Below are 24,133 nucleotides of genomic sequence, written 5' to 3'. Positions count from 1 at the left end.
GGTAATGATAAAATTGGAAACAGCAGAGTGATTTATTAGTGAAGAATATATCGTCGTATACTTTCTGGGGTAAGAAAATTCACATGACAACATATAGATTTCCATTTAATTAACAAAATTGTTCAAACCGGAAGCGCCAGATGGCGCCCATATCAATTTTGACAGGTGCGCCATTTATAAACAAACAGATCTGTCGATGCCTGTCATCACACTAATAAGAGGTAGGCCTACGCGTGTTCATAATTCGACGCTTGACTTCGATTTTTAACTTGATTTGATTACTTAATTGGACGAGTTCAAAATGATTTAATCCCGTACAACGTGCATTTCTGCACAGGACTCAGGAGCCTGAAGTTCTTAGGCCTAACAGTAATACAAAAATATCTATTTATAACCTTATTATAGGTATTTTTTTGTATTACTGAAATTATTAATTATTGATAGAACTTCAGGCTTCTGTGATTTCTGACGATCTGCACATGATATTGTGACGGTATTTAAATAATGTGCAGTACTGCCTGTAGGCCTAGGGATGTCAATTTGATCAGCAACGTCATATATTGGATATCACGTTGATTGCACGTGTATGACAGTGTGAAAAAGGTTCATTGTAAACCACTAGTTACATCTTATATTGTGGTATCTGTGTAAATATTGTTCGTAGCAATTGAGAATGTTCACTGATTTTTATTTTATTTTTCACTGAGTATGAAGAATAGCCTATATCATGAATGCAATACAATACCAATGGACAGACTATTGGAATCACATTAAGTTTGTGCGACAAATATTGATTCTAATGTGCAGTAGTGTTAGAAACAGGAAAGAGAAATCATTAACAGAGTTAGAGTGTGGATATGAATCAGGTGGTCAAAAAGCAGCAAATGCTTAAAACAGACCGGAGGACCAGGTAAAAAAGGAGAATATATAGTGGCATGTGCTTCCACCGGGGTTCAAACCCCTGCTGTAAAAAAAGTCTGTAATATAAACCCCATTTTTTTTCAGTCCGCCGCTCTACCGATTCAGCTAAAAGAAATATTCACCCTTAGCGCAAAGCTAGAAAGCAACTGTAATCCAGCTTAGTACAATCAAAATCTGCCACACTAACGGGGCACAACATTTTACTGAAAAAGAAAAAAAAGAAAACCACCCCAAAACCCATGAACACTTCAATGGAAACTTTGGACATATGAGTAAGTTTACACAAGTTTTCAGACAACAGAATAGACACAAATAAATGACAAATTGTAGATCTATACTGTATATATATACATGCATGTTAGTTTACATGTATGTATAAAAGCATTTCATATATAAACATACTGCATTATGACAATACTAATTGTTCCAAATAAAACTATCAAAACATTAAAATACAGTTAGGAGCAAACTTAACTTGTAGGAAGTGAACAAGGAAGTGCACTTGACAAAACATTGAATTCACTTCAGTTCACCTCAGTGTTAACTCCTGTACACTACAGTGTTAACTCCAGTGCACTACAGTGTTAATCGAAGTTTAAAAGACTGAAGTACATATTTCAATAATTGTTTAAAATGAAACGGGTTCCTGTGTGATATGAAAATCGAAAGAGAAAGGAAATAATCATTCTTCTGAATATTTTATAATAACGAATCAACGATACACATATTTTTTGTTTTTTGATTACTCAAAATTTCAACTGAACATATATTCTCTGGTGATTATAGAAAATATATAGATAGCTGTACTATTTCAGAGGAAAAAGTTTAAAAGTATACTTTATCATAGTTAAAATCACATCATATTTCATATCAATGTTGTAGTGTCAGGTTAGGGGATCAGTATCTGTTATGTGATATGGGTAAATGTGGTAAGTTGTTTATAATCTTATACCTTTTATGAAAGGTTTCTCTATAACACGACAACTATAGAGTAATTCCCTTCTTTGTTTTACACAAATTATTTAAACAAGTCAAGAAAAGACAAAATTCCAGAAAAATCTTAAATCATGGCATGGCACTATATATATACACATAAAATTTCAAGCTAAAGATGTGAAATTAAGTTCATTAATACCAAGTTGCTTTCTTATAGGAAAATAAAGAAAAAACTTTGAGTTAGTCTGATTTTGATTTCTTTGTTATATATGCATGTATACATGTCAGGTACATGTACATGTATGCTGATGATACACCCCCCAACCACCACCCCTCCCCTGGGATCCACACCAAACGTAGCAGGTATACAGCTGGCCTGGTGGTACATGTCCAGTAATGAATTGCCACTTGTTAAAATGATGACAATGGTTGCAGGGTGCAAGCACCTGTAGCTTAAGTTGTATACATGATTTATACTAATAAAAAATCAAATCAATTAAGTTTCACAGGAAACCTCAAGTTTTAATCATACAGTTACAACTTTACTTCAGAGGCAGATTTAATTTTAAAGATGGTTGCTAGGGCAATGTAACCACCCCTGACACATATTTTTCTTTTCAATATGATATCTACATGAGAATATATGGGCAATGCTCACCAACTGACCACTCACCTGTGGTCAGAAGGGATTCTGCTGGACTGTACCTATGATTTTAACACCTTGATTGAAGGCAATTAATCTTGTCAATTAATCCAGCCCTTTGTCTGTCCAGTAGCTATAGATATACACAGGTAAATCAGTACATGGTTACAGGTAGGATACTGTGGCTGTCCCTTTGTCAGGAAATGACAGCCTCAGGCACAATTCTATTTCAAAACAGCGACTTTGACTCTTTCACACTAACTTATCCCTCAGTTTACAAACTGGATGTTACAATTAAAGAACTAGAAAGTCAATTAGGAAGTGAAATTTTGAAAATTTCAAAATAAGTCAAGAAGGACTATGAGAAGGTTAAATCAATAACACACTTAAATCTGTTCTTTAAAAAATGATCCGAGGACTTGGAACAGTTATCATTTATAGTTAATTTATCTTTTATTTAAAAAGAGAATTACATATATACATATCACTATATGCTATTCTTTATGCATAAATCATCTACTCATTGGAAAGGTGATCTGACAAAACAATTGGTTGTTTATTTTGATTGGAAAATACATATTTTTATTTTTTAGGCATTTTTAAAGTTTAATCTTATATTTTATTAGCTCACCTGGCACGAAGTGCCAAGTGAGCTTTACCGTGGCGCGGCGTCCGTCGTCCGTCCGTCGTCCGGCGTCAATATTTTACTTTAAACGACTTCTTCTTAATAACCGAAAGGCCTAGGGTGTCAATATTTGGCCAGAAGCAAACTTGGATGAAGGGCTGCTAAGTTTGTTCAAATAAATGACCTATTTTCAAGGTCACAGGGGTCAAATATGTCAAAAACTTTAAACATCTTCTTCTCAATAACCAAAATGCCCAGGGAGATGATATTTGGCCAGTAGCTTGCTTGGGTGAAGGGCTACCAAGTTTGTTCAAATGAATGACCTTCAATTATATTCAAGGTCACAGGGGTCAATTGTATTAAAAAACCTTTAAACAACTTCTTCTGAATAACCAAAATGCTCAGGGTGATGATATTTAGCCAGTAGCATGCTGAGATGAAGTGCTACAAAGTTTGTTCAAATGAATGACCTTCACCCATATTCAAGGTCACAGGGGTCAAATATGTTTAAAACTTTAAACAACTTCTTCTGAATAACCAAAATGCCCAGGGTAATGATATTTGGCCAGTAGCATGCTGAGATAAAGGGCTACAAAGTTTGTTCAAATAAATAACCTTCATCCATATTCAAGGTCACTGGTGTCAGATGTCTTTAAAATCTTCAAACAACTTCTTCTCAATAACCAAAAGGCCCAGGGTACTGATATTGGGCCAGTAGCATGCTGGGATAAAGGGCTACCAAGTTTGTTCAAATGAATGACCTTGACCCACTTTCAAGGTCACAGGGGTCAAATGTGGTAAAATCTTCAAACAACTTATTCTCAATAACCAATGGGCCCAGGGCACTGATATTGGGCCTGTAGCATGCTGGGATAAAGGGCTACCAAGTTTGTTCAAATGAATCACCTTGACCCACTTTTAAGGTCACAGGGGTCAAATGTGTTAAAATCTTCAAGCAACTTCTTCTCAATAACCAAAAGGCCCAGGGTACTGATATTTGGCCTGTAGCATGCTTGGATGAAGGGTAACCAAGTTTGTTCAATTGAATGACCTTGACATATATTCAAGGTCACAGGGGTCAAATGTGTTAAAATCTTCAAGCAACTTCTTCTCAATAACAAAAAGGCCCAGGGTACTGATATTGGGCCTGTAGCATGCTTGGATGAAGGGCTACTAAGTTTGTTCAAATGAATGACCTTCATCCATTTTCAAGGTCACAGGGGTCAAATATGTTAAATACCTTTCAACAACTTCTCCTCAATAACCAAAAGGCCTTGGATGATGATATTTGGCCAGTTACATGCTGGGATGAAGTACTACCAAGTTTGTTCAAACAAATGACCTTCACCCATTTTCAAGGTCACAGGGGTCAAATATGTTTAAAACCTTTAAACAACTGCTTCTGAATACCCAAGAGGTATAGGATAATGTGTTTGGCCAGTAACATGCTGGAATGAAGGGCTACTAATTTTGTTCAAACAAATGACCTTCATCTATTTTTAAGTCACCTGAGCTTTGCTCAAGTGACCTATTCTAATCGCTTGCCGTCCATCGTCGGTCGTCGGTCGTCCGTCGTGCGTAAACGTTTTACATTTTCAACTTCCTCTCAAGAACTAGTTTATGGATTTTTTTCAAACTTGGTCAGAATAATCCTTGGTAGATGAGGCTACAAAATTGTTAAATTGGGATTCCTACCCCAACCCCTGGGGCCAGGGCGGGGCCCCAAAGGGAAAATTAACCAATATTTCAAAAATCTTCTTCTTCAGACTCAGAGGTACTACACTCATTTTCTCTGCATGGAAAGAAAGATCATCAGGGGCTTTACTTAAATTGTAAATTTCAGGATCCCCCAGTTATTCGTTCTCCCTTTGGGAGGGGGTGAAGTTTACTATAGTTTATATAGGGAAATAACACTTTTCGGTATATATTTTATCCATTTTCAGCAGAAAATTACTCAAACTTAGTCAGAATCATCTTTGGTGAATGAGAGTATTACTTTGTAAAATTGGGATTCCTGCCCCATCCCCAGGGGCTAGAGCGGGGCCCCAAAGGGAAAATTAACCAATATTTCCAAATTTTTCTCCTCCAGACTCAGAGGTACTACATTCATTTTCTCTGCATGGAAAGAAAATCATCAGGGGCTTTATCTAAATCGTAAATTTCAGAACCCCCGAGCTATCCGTCCTCCCTTGGGGAGGGGGTAAAGTTTGCTATAGTTTATATAGGGAAATCACCCTTTTGTGTATATTTTGACAACTTTCTGTAGGAAATTATTTTTACTTAGTGAGAATTATCCTTGGAGGAAGATGGTTTCAAATTGTAAAATTGAGATTCCTACCCCAACCCCTTGAGCCAGGGCGGGGCCCCAAAGGGAACATTTACCAATATTTTTAAATTCTTATCCTTTGATTACATGACAAGTATTGTATTTCACGTAGTTTACATGATGATTTCCACATCACATCTAAACAATAAAATAAAGCTGCCAGTACCTATGATATAACTCAGGTGACAGGTAAGGCCCTTGGGCCTCTTGTAAATGGTTACAAGGGTCATTTATTTGAAAAATACATTTGTTACTTAATATTGCCTTTTTCATTTAAAAAATAAATATTGTGCTTGGCTATTCTATGTATAACCCAAAAATATATATATGTCCTGAAATTTTTTATTGCATTTCCTGATTATGCTTAGCCAATGTAAATATCACATGAAAAACATTTTGTTGATATTTTAAAATGTATAGGCATTATTAATTTTCCATATGCAGTTGCATAATTTTGGAGTTAAGCGGTATCAGAAAATTCACATTTATGTGCTGTAATATAAGTAGACTGCAGACACAACAGTTTTGCACTGGATGGCAGCGTTTAATGACAGCTAAATGATCAATTACTGGAGTTGTACTCATTGTATAGCAACTGTATTGTTAACTGTCTTGGTAAATCCTATAAAAATTGTACATAAACAATGCAAAGCATCATATCGTTATCAAGGTTCTTCTAATCTTATAGTTTGGTAATAGGTTCCATAATAGGGACACACAAATTGGCCACTCAACCCTACATAATGGTAATTAAAAAGGGTCCCACAGCAATGAAATGGTCACTTCAATTATTCTTACTGTATTCCTATCTGATTGCAACACCCAAAAATAGGACTGATTAACCTGACACATACATGGAATGTTGTCATTTAATTAAAGTAACAGAAACATCTGAACAACTTCCCTCGTTATTCAAATAAAACTCCTGTTTTTAAAAGAATTTTTAACTCCATGCCCAATTTTCAATACAAAAAGTATTTTTTCACCTAGATCTAGACCCTGCCAAATCAGAGTAACTTACCTGGATATTTCGTTGACTAATATAACCTATTTGCTTTGTTTCAGAAAATGCCTACCGGTGATTTAACAAATAACCTCCGGAAATTACAAAAGGAAATCAAGCTGATCAAATATAATGAGGACATCAACCTTGCTGAGTATGACTTAAGTCATTTCATTATATACGATAGGCCATCCTGGTCATTTCATTATATACTATAGGCCATCCTGGTCATTTCATTATATACTATAGGCCATCCTTGTCATTTCATTATATACTATAGGCAATCCTGGTCATTTCATTATATACTGTAGGCCGTCCTGGTCATTTCATTATATACTATAGGCCGTTCTGGTCATTTCATTATATACTTTAGGCCATCCTGGTCATTTCATTATATACTATAGGCCATCCTGGGCACAAACACTACACATCGTGGTTCATAGTAGGCTGTGATATTGTGTTAGATATGGGAAGTTAAGCTTGAACTAGATGTATAGGTTGGCTGAAAGAGTTTGTGATACTTAGGCCAGGTTATTGCTAACTGATATGGAATTTTTCAGTATTATATAGTATGGACAATTCCAAGCTCAAGTATTTCATATATTTTGAGTTCACATTAGGCTGACTGCTGTGATGGGAAATGAGTTCAAACTAAATGTAATTACGATATGCTGAAAGTATCTGTGATATTTAGGCCATGTAATTATATATGGTTATTGCTAACTAGACATGGAACATTTCAGTACTGTAATTGTTACATCAATATAATCCGGACCAGTGACTTGAAATAACTAGCGTAAACGTTAACTGTGCCACTGAAAATTGATGGTACACACATAGAATGTGGTGTTGATTTCTTCTGAAGAAGGACATGCCCAAATTTTACAACAGCCGATTTCTGCATGACCTGGGAAAATTGGGAAGATATTCCTCACTTTTCTTCATTTTGGAAAAATAAAGCACTTTTTTGCTAGGGGAAGCAGTCTGTATTCAGCTGTCAAACTATGCAAAAAACAACTGACAAATGAATATTTATTAGCATTACAATTCAATTTACAGAATGTCGCTGGGGAAGCCGACTGTCTTCTTGCCTCTGTACCACTTTGCTTTCACAAGTTACAACCACGCACTGGCGGAGCTTATCTCAGCCTCCGATGCAGAGCTGTTTGGAAAGACAGATTTCCGATTCATTGAAGCTGTTTACAAGGTTCCAACACTTATATGTATATGTATGGTGTTTTCACAACTAATCATGTTTTCAAATGTGTGATATGTACTGGTATACACATGTGTGATATGTGCTGGTATGCATATGTGTGATATGTACTGGTATACATATGAGTGATATGTACTGGTATACATATGAGTGATATGTACTGGTATATATATGTGTGATATGTACTGGTATACATATGTGTGATATGTACTGGTATACAAATGTGTTATATGTACTGGTATACATATGAGTGATATGTACTGGTATACAAATGTGCTTGGGGACACTCAGCTGTTCTTCTTAATTCATCATTCACATCTGAGTTTTGGACTTGTGATGTTTTATAACATCTTTCCCCAAGTTCAAATAATTTCATATATCAATTCATCATTCGATTCATGAGATATTCACATCTCAAGGTTACATAACAAAGAATCTCACAAGTTCTTGCAAACATTTGCACGGTACTGTCTCATGTACTGTGATGGAATTCACTGCTGGGTGGATTTCCGGATTTGTGAGAGCGTCACGTAGTGTTCTCGAAGAGTTCCTGTAACTTGCATTACGGCAGTATATCAGTCCCCCTCCAGCTGAGCGAGGGCCATGCAGCGGCTGAATCATCTATACTGGTGGTCACCTTACACTGTCGCACACTGATCAGGTCCAGAATAGGGTGGCCACAACTCAGAAAGATATAAATCTGCTTATTGATAGTCATCATCTGACTCATACAAATTTCAGTAAATGATTCAAAAAATTTGTATAAGGGGGACAGCTGAGTTAGTGTTTAAGCCAAATGTTATTTGTATGTTTAATTGTTTAAATGCTGTATCTGATGTATCACATGAATATATCATCTATATACCCAATGAATATACATCATACTGATACCTATACCTTTGTCGTGTTGTACTTGTTGGCATAAATGTGATATGTACTGGTATACATATGAGTGATATGTACTGGTATACAAATGTGTTATAGGTAATGATATACATATGTGTGATATGTAATTATATACACATGTGTGATATTACTGGTATACATATGTGTGATATGTACTGGTATACATATGTGTGATATGTACTGGTATACAAATGTGTGATATGTAATGATATTCACATGTGTGATATGTAATTATATACACATGTGTGATATTACTGGTATACACATGTGTGATATGTACAGGTATACATACACTATGTGTGATATGTACTGGTATACACATGTGATATGTACTGGTATACATATGTGTGATATGTACTGGTTTACACATGTGATATGTACTGGTATAAATGAGAATATGTACTGGTATAAATGTGTGATATGTACAGGTATACACGTGTGATATGTACTGGTATACACATTTGTGATATGTAATGATATACACATTTGTGATATGTAATGATATACACATGCGTGATATGTACTGGTATACACATTTGTAGTATGTACTGGTATACACATGTGATATGTATGGTATACAAATGTGTAATATGTACGGTATACAAATGTGTGATATGTACTGGTATACACATGTGATATGTACTGGTATACATGTGTGTGATATGTACTGGTATACATGTGTGTGATATGTACTGGTATACATATAGTATGTGTGATATGTAATGGTATACACATGTGTTATATGTACTGGTATACACATGTGATATGTACTGGTATAAATGAGAATATGTACTGGTATAAATGTGTGATATGTACAGGTATACACGTGTGATATGTACTGGTATACACATTTGTGATATGTAATGATATACACATTCGTGATATGTAATGATATACACATGCGTGATATGTACTGGTATACACATTTGTAGTATGTACTGGTATACACATGTGATATGTATGGTATACAAATGTGTAATATGTACGGTATACAAATGTGTGATATGTACTGGTATACACATGTGATATGTACTGGTATACATGTGTGTGATATGTACTGGTATACATGTGTGTGATATGTACTGGTATACATATAGTATGTGTGATATGTAATGGTATACACATGTGTTATATGTACTGGTATACACATGTGATATGTACTGGTATAAATGAGAATATGTACTGGTATAAATGTGTGATATGTACAGGTATACACGTGTGATATGTACTGGTATACACATTTGTGATATGTAATGATATACACATTCGTGATATGTAATGATATACACATGCGTGATATGTACTGGTATACACATTTGTAGTATGTACTGGTATACACATGTGATATGTATGGTATACAAATGTGTAATATATACGGTATACAAATGTGTGATATGTACTGGTATACACATGTGATATGTACTGGTATACATGTGTGTGATATGTACTGGTATACATGTGTGTGATATGTACTGGTATACATATAGTATGTGTGATATGTAATGGTATACACATGTGTGATATGTACTGGTATACACATGTGATATATACTGGTATACATATGAGTGATATGTACTGGTATACATATGTGATATATACTGGTATACATATGAGTGATATGTACTGGTATACATATGTGTAATATGTACTGGTATACATACATGTAATATGTACTGGTATACATATGGGTGATATGTACTGGTATACATATGGGTGATATGTACTGGTATACATATTTGTGATATGTACTGGTATACATGTGTGATATGTATACATATGTGTGATATGTACTGGTATACATATGTGTAATATGTGCTGGTATACATATGTGTAATATGTACTGGTATATATGTGTGATATGTACTGGTATACATATGTGTAATATGTACTGGTATTCATATGTGTGATATGTACTGGTATACACATGTAATATGTACTAGTATTCATATGGGTGATATGTACTGGTGTACATATGGGTGATATGTACTGGTGTACATATGGGTGATATGTACTGGTATACACATTGAAATCTCAAAATCCTGCAATATTCACTGCTTGATTAGTGATACAAGTGTGATTAAATATCTGATTCGGATTAAAAAAACACTTTTGTCATCAAAAGAGTAAATTTTGGAATTCAATATTTTTAGCTCACCTGGCACGAAATGCCAAGTGAGCTTATGCCGTGGCGCGCCGTCCGTCTGTCGTCTGTCAGTCTGTCGTCCGGCCGGCGTCAATATTTAACTTTAAACGACTTCTTCTTAATAACCGAAAGGCCTAGGGTGTCGATATTTGGCCAGAAGCAAACTTGGATGAAGGGCTACAAAGTTTGTTATATTTAATGACCTTCACCTATTTTCAAGGTCACAGGGGTCAAATATGTCAAAAACTTTAAACATCTTCTTCTCAATAACCAAAATGCCCAGGGAGTTGATATTCGGCCAGTAGCATGCTTGGGTGAAGGGCTACCAAGTTTGTTCAAATGAATGACCTTCAATTATATTCAAGGTCACAGGGGTCAATTGTATTAAAAAACCTTTAAACAAATTCTTCTGAATAACCAAAATGCTCAGGGTGATGATATTTGGCCAGTAGCATGATGAGATGAAGTGCTACAAAGGTTTGTTCAAATGAATGACCTTCACCTATTTTCAAGGTCACAGGGGTCAAATATGTCAAAAACTTTAAACAACTTCTTTTCAATAACCAAAATGCCCTGGGTGATGATATTTGGCCAGTAGCTAGCTGAGATGAAGGGCTACAAAGTTTGTTCAAATGAATGACCTTCACCCATATTCAAGGTCACAGGGGTCAAATATGTTAAAAACTTTAAACAACCTCTGAAGAATATCCAAAATGCCCAGGGTAATGATATTTGGCCAGTAGCATGCTGAGATAAAGTGCTACAAAAGTTTGTTCAAATGAATGACCTTCATCTATATTCAAGGTCACAGGGGTCAAATATGTAAAAAACTTTAAACAACTTCTTTTCAATAATCAAAATGCCCAGGGTGATGATATTTGGCCAGTAGCTAGCTGAGATGAAGGGCTACAAAATTGTTCAAATGAATGACCTTCACCCATATTCAAGGTCACAGGGGTCAAATATGTTAAAAACTTTAAACAACTTCTTCTGAATATCCAAAATGCCCAGGGTAATGATATTTGGCCAGTAGCATGCTGAGATAAAGGGCTACAAAGTTTGTTCAAATAAATGACCTTCATCTATATTCAAAGTCACAGGGGTCAACTATGTGAAAAACATTCAACAACTTCTTCTGAATAACCAAAATGCACAGGGTGATGATATTTGGCCAGTAGCATGCTGAGATGAAGGGCTACACGTTTGTTCAAATGTATGACATTCACCCATATTCAAGGTCACAGGGGTCAAATATGTTAAAAACTTTAAACAACTTCTTCTGAATAACCAAAATGCCCAGGGTGATGATATTTGGTCAGTAGCATACTAGGATCAAGGGCTACCAAGTTTGTATAAATGTATGACCTTGAATCATATTCAAGGTCACAAGGAGCAAATATGTTCAAAATATTTCAACAACTTGTTCTGAATAACCAAAAGGCTCAGATGTTGATATTTAGTCAGTAGCATATGCTGGGATCGAGGACTACATTGTTTGTTAAAGTGAATGACTTTGACTTATATTCAAGGCCACAGGGGTCAATTTTTTTTTAAATCTTTAAACAACCTCTTCTGAATAACCATGCATCCTGAGATGAAAGGCTATACAATGTGTTCAACATAATGGCTTTGTTCGACTTTCAATCACAGGGGTGAAATGTTTTGAAAAAAAATAACGGTCTTTTGAATGAATTTTAATCATAAATACTGATATTTTTCCTGTAGCTTTATTTTAGATCACTTTTAAGGTTACAAGTGAGAGTTTTATACCAGGTGAGCGATGCAGGCCCATTGGGCCTCTTGTTTACCATAGACATATGACTCATCAGAATACTTTGTATCATAGAAAATGTAGAGAAAACAATTAACTTTACATATTTAAGGTTTTGGGTAAAGCCAAAGCCGTGTTTTCGTCAATGGTGGAATAATTTAGTGCTTTGCCTCTCGTCTGTAAACTCGTAAGTATGCAGGCCTAGGGCGATGGAGTAAAATGGGTTATAAATATAAAGTCATATATTCAATCACAACATGCGAATGAGTATTTAGTTCCTGTAGTTTATAGTAGTGTTGACAGGTGTCCTATACACAACGGATGGTCTGTCCTCGCCCTAGCCAGCATCAAAAGTTTAGTTCCTATACACAACGGATGGTCTGTCCTCGCCCTAGCCAGCATCACTAGTTTAGTTCCTATACACAACGGATGGTCCGTCCTCGCCCTAGCCAGCATCACAAGTTTAGTTCCTATACACAACGGATGGTCTGTCCTCGCCCTAGCCAGCATCACTAGTTTAGTTCCTATACACAACGGATGGTCTGTCCTTGCCCTAGCCAGCATCACTAGTTTCCTTCCTATACACAACGGATGGTCTGTCCTCGCCCTAGCCAGCATTGATAGTTTCCTTCCTATACATAATATACCTGTACAACTGTTTATATTTCCTATTTCACAGATCCTGCGAGATCTGTTCAGCTACAAACCCCTCATAACGAAAGAACAGTTCTTCAACACAGGTTTTGCAGAGAGGAAGATCATTATGTGCTCAGAAGTGTTACGCCTGGTCCGGGAGAAGAGCCTTTCATTGAACCCTCCGAAAAAAATGACTACAGGAGGTGCTGCCGTAAGTGGACTTGTACAGCTTGTTTCTACAAAGGTACTTATGTAATTAAGAACTCATGTTAAAATGCAACGTCAAAACAGTAACAAAGTAGCGTGGGTAAAACTTTACAAATACATGTGAGGTTGATGGTTAGTGTGCAGTATATTAAATGATCTTTTTCATATGTAACTTAATCAGATAGGCATGAGATTGATATCACACCTTGAGGGGCCGCATTGGCCGAGTGATTAAGGCGTCTAACTGTCTTTGAGCACTAGCCCTCCATCACTGTGTCACAGGTTCAAGGCCTATGTGAGGCTGTGGCAGGTATACTGGTCGCATGTCAGTGGGTTTTCTTAGGGTACTCTTCCACCCCCAAAACCTGGCACTTAAATGACCATAGCTGTTAATGAGATGTAAAACACAAGTAAACAAATGATAAGATATGGCATAATTTATTCAATGGAAAAAAATATTTTGATAGCACTGTACGATGAAACATTCCAAGGTTGTAAGAACTGCAACTCCTTTTAAGTGTTGTTTGATAGAAAACCTTTAGTTTGCAAATACTGTAGAATAAAAAAAAATAAAAAATTGTGTTATCATGATTTTGACATGTATCAATAATACTGACATTGAGAGTCATAATGTCAAATTTCTTTTATTACAAAATTTGCTATCTTGTAATTCTCTGATCCTTAGGGAAGTCGGCCAAAGTCAGCAGATCCAGTGTCAATTGAAGCACCAATTTCTACCTCTGGTCGCGGGAAGAGACCGAAGACGGTGACAAATACAAAATATGTAAGAGTAACTTCCCCTCCAGAAGTGACATCGGCACCACAGGTAGTGAATGAGCTTTTACAACCACACAGGCCTCAATGTCATCCTGTACGTCACATGACTAGTCCCATGACTGATCATTTACAACACCCACCACTCGCTACAGATGTTGCTTCACCACCTCATGTCACCAAAGAGAGGCTAGCAGCTAGGGTATCAAATCAGAAGTCTTCAGAAGTACACTTCCTGCCTGTAACAACAGGTCTGACTAGGAACAGATCTGTCCCAGGTACTGCAGGTACTCTTCTCCCATATCTGTGGTTGTAGGATTGTCCCATGTCAGACAGCAGTAATAGGGGAACCCCTTCGTATGTTCTCTGCACCCTGCACACTATCCTGGCTTTTCCGTGAAAAGTAAACATGTATAATACCCCGCTGTCGACCGACAACACAATGTCAGTTAGGAGTCTGATTTCACACATAACACATTCCTGTCGCTTTGAATTTACACAATGCACTAGCACTGCAAGCAAGAGTTATAAGTATCATAATATATAAATCCAATCAGATATTTCTGTTCACAAGGGGGATTTGAATAAAAACAAACTTTTAATAATAATAATAATTTGAGGTTCTATATACCGCTTTATCATAACCTAGTTCGTAGGTCGTCTCAAAGCAGTTCACCAATTATTATCTGTGGTTATAGGGTCTTTGCAACCAGCCAATACCTTCCAACTTCCTGGGGAGCATACAGCTGGAGCTGCCATTTCGGCACTAACAGCTAGCGTTCAACAATTCTAGCACTGCCCAACCACGTACTCATTTACAGCTGAGTAGACTGGAACAAGCAGAGTAAAGTATCTTGCTAAAAAATACAACACAGTGCCGTGCTGTGACTCGAAAACCCGCAACCCTTCGGTCACAAGCCTGGCGTCCTACCACAGTAGACTACCGTGCCTTGGTAAAAAGAGAGTATGCACGCACTAAGACGTTACCGCAGAGAGAATTTCAAACCACAGACAGTGCGCTATCGTAGGTTTAAATGTAAAATAGATTACTCATTTATAACGATGATTGAGATGTTGTTTGGAAGATGCTTTTGATTCAGGATAAATTCCTGTGCTTGTATTCCAAAGAGGCTAGGTGAATAAAGCCAGAACTTACCTTCCCTCCTCGGCTGCAAAGACATTTTTGTTAGCTAGAAAAACATTTGGTTGTACAGTTAAGGATCTCTTCATTACTGATAAAATCGCCAAGAAAACATTGTCTATTGTCAATTTCTCTACATGAATTGGCCACTACCCCGTGGGTAAGGGGTGTGGCCAAAAAAATTATATTGGTGACCTACCCTGGTTATATTGGTGACCTACCCTGGTTATATTGGTGACCTGCCCTGGTTATATTGGTGACCTACTCTGGTTATATTGGTGACCTACCCTGGCTATATTGGTGACCTACCGTGGTTATATTGGTGACCTACACTGGTTATATTGGTGACCTACTCTGGTTATATTGGTGACCTACCCTGGCTATATTGGTGACCTACCGTGGTTATATTGGTGACCTACACTGATTATATTGGTGACCTGCCCTGGTTATATTGGTGACCTACTCTGGTTATATTGGTGACCTACCCTGGCTATATTGGTGACCTACCGTGGTTATATTGGTGACCTACACTGATTATATTGGTGACCTGCCCTGGTTATATTGGTGACCTACTCTGGTTATATTGGTGACCTACCCTGGCTATATTGGTGACCTACCGTGGTTATATTGGTGACCTACACTGATTATATTGGTGACCTGCCCTGGTTATATTGGTGACCTACCCTGGTTATATTGGTGACCTACCCTGGCTATATTGGTGACCTACCGTGGTTATATTGGTGACCTACACTGATTATATTGGTGACCTGCCCTGGTTGTATTGGTGACCTACCCTGGTTATGTTGGTGACCTACCCTGGCTATATTGGTGACCTACCCTGGTTATATTGGTGACCTGCCCTGGTTATATTGGTGACCTACTCTGGTTATATTGGTTACCTACCCTGGCTATATTGGTGACCTACCGTGGTTATATTGGTGACCTACACTGATTATATTGGTGACCTGCCCTGGTTGTATTGGTGACCTACCCTGGTTATGTTGGTGACCTACCCTGGCTATATTGGTGACCTACCCTGGTTATATTGGTGACCTACCCTGGTTATATTGGTGACCTACCCTGGTTATATTGGTGACCTACCCTGGTTATGTTGGTGACCTACCCTGGTTATATTGGTGACCTGCCCTGGTTATATTGGTGACCTACCCTGGGTATATTGGTTACCTGCCCTGGTTATATTGGTTACCTACCCTGGTTATATTGGTGACCTACCCTGGTTATGTTGGTGACCTACACTGGTTATATTGGTGACCTTCCCTGGGTATATTGGTTACCTGCCCTGGGTATATTGGTTACCTACCCTGGGTATATTGGTTTCCTGCCCTGGTTATATTGGGTTATATTGGTGACCTTCCCTGGGTATATTGGTTTCCTGCCCTGGTTATATTGGGTTATATTGGTGACCTGTCCTGGTTATATTGGGGACCTGCCCTGGTTATATTGGTTACCTGCCCTGGGTATATTGGTTACCTGCCCTGGGTATATTGGTTTCCTGCCCTGGTTATATTGGGTTATATTGGTGACCTACCATGGTTATGTTGGTGACCTTCCCTGGTTATATTGGTCACCTGCCCTGGTTATATTGACGACCTACACTGGTTATATTGGTGACCTAACCTGGTTATATTGGTGACCTAACCTGGTTATATTGGTGACCTACCATGGTTATGTTGGTGACCTAACCTGGTTATGTTGGGGACCTACCCTGGTTATGTTGGTGACCTAACCTGGTTATATTGGTGACCTACCCAGGGTTTATTGCATGAAGTGGTTACAGGATTTTGCTTTCAGTAAACAATTTTTCAGAAATAGCATCCATCCATTTAGCTTCCAGTTTTGTGAACATTCCTTCTTTTAAGAAAATGTCCCCTACATGAGCAAAGCTTCCCTTGTGGATTGTTTCAGACACGGCAAGAAATATCATTGGTATTCAACAGAACTTTTTGGTTGGATTTCAAAATTAGATGTTGAGGTTTTCACCAATGTGTCAATCTGGAACTTTATTCATATTTAATTCATGATTGTCAGTACAAGTAATAACATAAAAAAAATATTATTCTGTTATTTTTCATTCCTAGATAAACACCTGGAAGAAGATACGGAAGAAGATGAAGAGGAAAGTGAAGAGGATGAAATAGAGACTGTGAATGCTGTCACTCGAGGTGAATCATTTTTAGAACCGCAGTGCGTTGATGACAGTCCTACAGGTCAGCCATTTGTACCGAGTCAGGAGTCCCAACAGTACTTCAAGATAATACAGGTAAGGGATGGATACGTCGTTAAAAAATTGAAACATATCATGATCTGCAAATCTCGAAAACTCTTTTCTCTGTGTTAACTGGTGATATGAACAAATTTTACTAAATTTTGAAATCATGAAGATGCAAGCTTCTTCAAATTCAGATTATAAAAAAGGAATTTGAAGAGTCATGGAATTATTGAATCAGAAGACAAAACATTTCTTGTGCAGAAGCAGGAAGCTACTTTTCTTTTTGATACCCTGTAGTAAAAATGACTGACTTTTGGACTTAAAGAGTTATTCCAAACATTAAGTGCTTTGGCCATGGAGCCTGTCTGAAGTTTTGCTGACCCATGTCAGTTAAAGTTAAGAATCGTTGTGCAGAAATTTATTCTGCGTTAGTATCTGAGCTTAAACTTTTGACCTGCTTCCTTGTTTGAAGTTTGAATTTGATTTATCCATAGAAAATTAATAAATATTTATAAAAAAAAAGAAAAAAGAAAAAAAAACACTGTGTGAGCTAGCTGTTGTTGTTTCCATAAAATTGCAGACTGTTGTGGACCGAATGAACAATCTAGACTCGGTGGTAAGGAACATCAGTGTGGAGGCCCAGGCTGCACTCAGCCCCAATGACAAGGTTAACGCCACCCTAACAATAATCCACCAGCAGCTGGAGACTCTCATGGCCAGGATGGTACTTGTAGAGAACAGGGTAGCCTTGGTGGAGGCTAGACTTAGTGGGAATAGGGTAAGTAGAGACTTGGTTGGAATAGGGTAAGTAGAGACTTAGTGGGTATAGGGTAAGTAGAAACTTAGTGGGAATAGGGTAAGTAGAGACTTAGTGGGAATAGGGTAAGTAGAGACTTAGTGGGAATAGGGTAAGTAGAAATTTGGTGGGAATAGGGTAAGTAGAAACTTCATGGGAAAAGTGTAAGTAGAGACTTGGTGGGGATAGTTTCTGACAGCCGAATGTACTGACTAGGCACATTGTGGCTTAGTTTTTAGCGGTTTATAGTTGAGACACCGGTCTTTTGCACTCTTTGCATGCTTGACAAAGTAAAAAAGACATTCTGAAAGCTTGCAAATCAAATGTTCAATTACTGCTTGTGTTCAAAACAGACATTTATTAGCTCACCTGGCCCGATCTTCAAACGACTTCTTCTCAATAACCAAAAGGCCCAGGGTACTGATATTAAGCCTGTAGCATGCTGGGATGAAGGGCTACCAAGTTTGTTCAAAAGAATGACCTTGACCCACTTTCAAGGTGACAGGGATCAAATGTCTTAAAATCTTCAAACCACTTCTCAATAACCAAAAGGCCCAGGGTACTGATATTAAGCCTGTAGCATGCTGGGATGAAGGGCTACCAAGTTTGTTCAAATGAATGACCTTGGCCCACTTTCAACCTAATATCCTTGTTTGACATTCAAGGTCACAGGCGTCATATGTTTAAATCTTTTAATTGGTTCTTATGAATCAAACACTGATATTCTGCCTGTAGCTGTATTTTAGTCCACTTTTAAGATTACAAGTGTGAGATTAATACCAGGTGAGTGATGCAGCCCCATTGGGCCTCTTGTTGTTCATACTAAACTGATGAATCTCATTCCAAATAATAGGGCAAGTCTGTAGACTTAGTGGGAAAAGCATGAGTTCAGACTTAGAGGGAATTGGGTAAGTCTTGATCCAAATCAGTTTTGGATCTCGCTTGATAATTGATATTGAAGCTTTCACATCCATGACTACTTCATGTTAACCATTTACATTTTTAGCTCACATGATTGCTCATGTGAGCTATGGCCATCCGTCTTCATGCATAGTCCATTGTCCGTCGTAACTGAAAATCAAACATTTTCTACTTCCTCTTCAGAACTGTTTGTGCGATTAACTTCAAACTTGGTACATAATATTCGTTATGATGTCCTGACCAAGTGTGGTTATTTTTCATACTGATCTGAAAATCCATGATAGGCATCCTATTCTCTGTTTAGCTGAAACATCTTTGACTTCTTCTCAAGAGTGACTTCACAGATTAACTTTCATCTTAGTACAAATGATCTTTATTAGGTCCAGAACAAGTGGTTTTTTTGTTTCTTTTTTATCTGAACATCCTAGATGGTCGCCTTGATCTCTAATTGGCCGAGACATTTTCGACTTCTTCAAAAGAACAGCTCAAGCCATTGGCTTAAAATTTGGTACAATTGGTCCTTATAAGGTCCTTAACAAGTGTTCTTACTTTTCGTGTCGATCTGAAAATCCAACATAGCCGCCATGGCCCATTGACTGGAGAGATTTTAACCAAATTTTATGTAGAGCATCCTTGGGTAAAGAAAATCAATAAAAAGGAAAATCTTTCAGAAGATACTTTCATATGGTCACAATGATCAAATATGTACAATTTGTACTAAGTACATCAACGAATTGTAGCTGTGTAATCGCTTCATAATCAAAGGTTTAAAGTAGCTGCAATTGTGATCCAAGTTTCCATTATGAAAAGATGCAATATTTAGTTCTGTGCTTGAATAGTTGATTTGTGCTTTAGAAATGGTTTACTGTACCTGGTGATGCTCCATAGGAATGTCCCATTATCATTTTCCACCACTTTTTGAAAACTGAATCCCAAAAACTTTCTTAAGTGTAATAGTGCTATTGATACACGACAATTCCAGGGTTCTTGGTTTAACAGATTTATTATTTAAAAACAACAACATGGAAGACATCATATTACGATACATAATGATACATTCCTACAATCACACAAGATAAAACATGTCAAACATCTCTTTGGCCGTAGCCAGTTACATTAGTTCCAATAGTTGTATTATGTATAAATTGAACTGTGATGTTCAGTCTATAGATTATATAGAAATAACAGTTTATATCTAATTATATAACATAATTACACATACGTAAAAATAACTGCCCCTCTTCAACATACAGTACACACACTATAAATAAAACAATTAACACACATGTAAAAAAAACTTGCTACCCCGGAATCACTTATCTACTAGGTTGACCAGGCCTAATATCTCAATTAACAGAGACTTTCAAAATATCAATTTTACTTTTAAACAAAAATATTACATTAATTAAATACATTATTTAATATGTTATACACGGGTACTTACGTTAACTGTTTTTTTATTCTAGTGCCTGCTACATATCTCAATCTCTGTGATCTCTAGATATAAGTAGTATAGCTGTGTTCATTCTGTTCAAAGTGACCAGTGCACCAGGTATAATACCCAACATTCAACACTAAGGATACTATACATAGACAATACATACTGGACAAACAGGCTTACAGCACATTTCATCACATCTGCCCAGCATCTCACTCGCATTTCAACGTGCTATTTCCCTGGGCCCGTCCCCGCTGTGTGTTACCTATAATAATACACGGAAGGCTGATTTCCGTTACATACAGACATTTATAGCTAAATGCTACAATATGGTCAAAGAAAAACACTACTACATAAAGTCCATTCTTTTGCATCACTATACAGAATGTGAATGGGGAATACTTGTATTGATACAGAATGTCAATGAGGAATACTTGTATTGATACAGAATGTCAATGAGGAATACTTGTATTGATACAGAATGTCAATAAGGAATACTTGTATTGATACAGAATGTGAATAAGGAATACTTGTATTGATACAGAATGTGAATGAGGAATACTTGTATTGATACAGAATGTCAATAAGGAATACTTGTATTGATACAGACTGTTCCTGGTGAGCCAGCAATGAATCAAGGGATGAGAGACACTCAGCACAAAGCTGGCAATCCTGAGGCACCACATGGATCTTCACAGACAGTGCATTCTGCTAACATGTACCAAGTCCATTGCACCACACATACCAGCAGTCTAGCTGAATCTCACCAGGAACCAAATATGCTACAAACATTTGCAGCTGGAGAATTGTATCAAAGTAACATGCACTGTCAAGGTGGAACAGATAGACAAAAAGCACTGACTGTCCTACAAAGTTTGGGTGCTGAAGATGGCAGTGGAACACAAACTCAGAGTGGTGGCCTGGCGGACATACACAGTGCACAAACCTCCTCTATCATTACTCCACTAGAGGCACAACCTGCGGATCAGCAGATGCAGTTTCCTGCCACGAATCACTCTAATGGTAATTAGAGCTTAATTGATGACCTCTTGCATGCTTCCATTTGTGCCAACTTGAGTGATAAATATATATGAAATCATAATCTGTTTCATAATTATTGTAAAATAAGTAAAAGTTGGAAGTTTTAAATAAAGCTGTGGCGTCATTTCTTTCATGAATGCTAGAGATTTTGTTTTTTGAGATATGTGCTTTTCTACAATTGAGCCAGTGTTTAATTGGACCATTTGGCCTTGTTCTACACACTGTACCTTTTTGTTCTGGTATCATTGCATTATGAGAATTCCTTCTATCACAATGATGTTATCAATATGTTTATCAGGAAGCAGTGTATTTAGCGACCTCTCACGCTATCCCCAAACAAACCTGACATCCAGTGACATCAACGACTCAGCAGCTGTAGGTCTGTCACCGATAAGGAAACCCATAGACCTTTCCATCAACAATAGCGTGACACTCCCACCGTTTGATTTCACCAATGATGACACTTTTGCCACCGTGACTCAGAATGAAAAGCGATTATCGAGCACACCCACAAAACACCCGGTGATGTTAGAAAGCCTAGAAGACTCCCTGTCATTTCATTTTGGTGACCCAACGTCACAGGAGAGGTTCTTGAGGATCAAAACTATGTATGTATAGGAGTACCTTTTAACAATTCAGAAAGATGCACACATTCAATATATGTCCCTAATGCCATGCAATTTGGCTAAAATGTGAATTTTTGTTTGATCTGTTATTTGCAACTTTTAGGTCTACTGGCCATGAAAATTAGTATGTAAAAGATAAATTAATTTGCAAAATAACTTTGGGCCAGGTAGGCTTATGCCTTACTGCGGTGACTTCTTCTGAAGAACTGGAGGACCTAGGGTCATGATATTTGGCCAGTAGGTACCTGGGATAAAGTGCTATAAACTTTCCTCATTAAAATGACCTTTACATAGTTTCAAGGTCACAGTGGTCAAATATGTTAAAAACTTCAAACAACAATATCCTAAGAACCATTTGGACTAGAGGCATGATACTTGAGTATGTTATGTAGACCAGAAGTGCAAATCGTTTTCTTAATTACAGTAATGAGGTCAAATATCAACTTTAAGTGCTAGCCGGAGTCAAAGGTCAACAATGGTTAAAAGCTTTAAAATTTCAAATTTCAAACAACAATATCTTAAGAAATGTTTAAGAGATGTTAAAATGTCTTGTGTTCTAGTTACCAAATTTGGTCTGAAGTTACCTATATGTCAGTTTCGTGTAATGAAACAAATAGGTGAGCGATACAGGCCCCCTTGGCCTCTTGTTTGTCAGTTAATAATCAGGAAAAGCAATTTGCAATTTTGTAAAAAAAAATATGTATTTTGTTGTTTTTATTGCAGGATTAAGGAAACGGAGCACCTGCTGACAAAGCCAACGTCAACTCTGACAGAGGGGAACTCATGACTCCTTTGTGTAACTAATAAAGAAGTAATAGATCTAGAAGTGCCATTTCAGTTGGGGATCATTACCATCTTATATTTCATAAGGTGCTTAAACATTCTGTCCCGATTTAGAAAAGTTTGATACCAATATTGACACAATTTTCTATATCCAGATCAACAATGTTGCATTTGAAACTTCAAACTTCCCAGAATTAGTTTAAGAGAGACACTGATACTTAACTGTGGCATTACACACTGCTGTCTGTCCAAAACATGAGATGTGTGGGTCCTGAAAAAGGCTGAGTGGCTGACACAACATTAGTCTGGACCCTGGGTTAATCATAAGTGTTTGAGTCAGGATTTTAACTTGAGTTGAGCATGGACCCCAGATAAAGAAAGAACTTACATCTTGTACAATGTAATACAATATGTAATTTTACATCAGATTTAGATTTATTTCCAAAATAAATATTCATTTAATGATGTTGGAATTTGGAAAACTTAGAATATGTTTTTAGTGGCATTCATTTATGGCAAGTTTATGGAGTAGTTTCTACTTTTAACCATTTAAGAGGTAGATCATTGAATAGATTGATTATGCTAATTATCTTCAAATTGTTGAATGTGTACTCAATTGACTTGTATTTATACGTCTTATCCTGTATCATTGTAGAACACTGAATGTTAACATTTAATGAAAGTGTGAAATAAATAAAAAAGGAGATGCCTGATTTGTTTCCTTTACCAATTGCCTTTGTCAGGGGCTGAACACAGGATTAAAGATCACTAGTCTAGTGTTCTACCAATATATAGTCCATCTTGCCGAGCCAGTAATAAGTGACTAGATGGTAACGATTTGTCATCATTTTGAAGGACTCTAGGGATGAGAAAGCTTGGAAAACAGGAGTTCAGATGAGAACCAGAAGGACGTGGTAAGCCAGCTAGGCTGTGAAGGATATAGCACTGTCTGTACCAACAGGCTTTGAAGGATATATTGCACAGTCTGTGCCACTAGGCTGTGGAGGATATATACACATGACAGTGACATGGGAGGTATGAGTAGATCTG

At 37.2% G+C, this 24,133-nt stretch overlaps 1 protein-coding gene across 5 annotated transcripts; it reads left to right on the top strand.

The window, feature by feature from the left end:
- The first annotated feature begins 151 nt into the window (after positions 1–151).
- On the top strand, positions 152–23,789 carry LOC110440478. Of its 5 annotated transcripts, XM_021483595.1 has the most exons (11): positions 164–221; positions 1,006–1,193; positions 6,517–6,608; positions 7,514–7,661; positions 13,170–13,370; positions 14,019–14,394; positions 17,348–17,529; positions 18,059–18,256; positions 21,242–21,656; positions 21,973–22,282; positions 23,024–23,789. In XM_021483595.1, the coding sequence occupies exons 3-11, from the start codon at positions 6,520–6,522 to the stop codon at positions 23,085–23,087; spliced, it is 1,983 nt and encodes a 660-aa protein (XP_021339270.1). In that variant the 5' UTR covers positions 164–221; positions 1,006–1,193; positions 6,517–6,519; the 3' UTR covers positions 23,088–23,789. The 5 variants fall into 5 exon arrangements, with proteins under 5 accessions (XP_021339287.1, XP_021339278.1, XP_021339261.1 ...); XM_021483612.1 differs by lacking the exon at positions 1,006–1,193 and having other exon boundaries at positions 152–221; positions 13,170–13,337; XM_021483603.1 differs by lacking the exon at positions 1,006–1,193 and having other exon boundaries at positions 152–221; positions 14,019–14,385.
- The last annotated feature ends 344 nt before the right edge of the window (positions 23,790–24,133 follow it).

The sequence above is a fragment of the Mizuhopecten yessoensis genome, unplaced genomic scaffold (genome assembly GCF_002113885.1).
Source record: "Mizuhopecten yessoensis strain PY_sf001 unplaced genomic scaffold, ASM211388v2 scaffold1765, whole genome shotgun sequence".
Lineage (NCBI taxonomy): Eukaryota > Metazoa > Mollusca > Bivalvia > Pectinida > Pectinidae > Mizuhopecten > Mizuhopecten yessoensis.
Note: the sequence above shows the minus strand (reverse complement) of the source record. Positions and strands in the feature narration are given on the sequence as shown.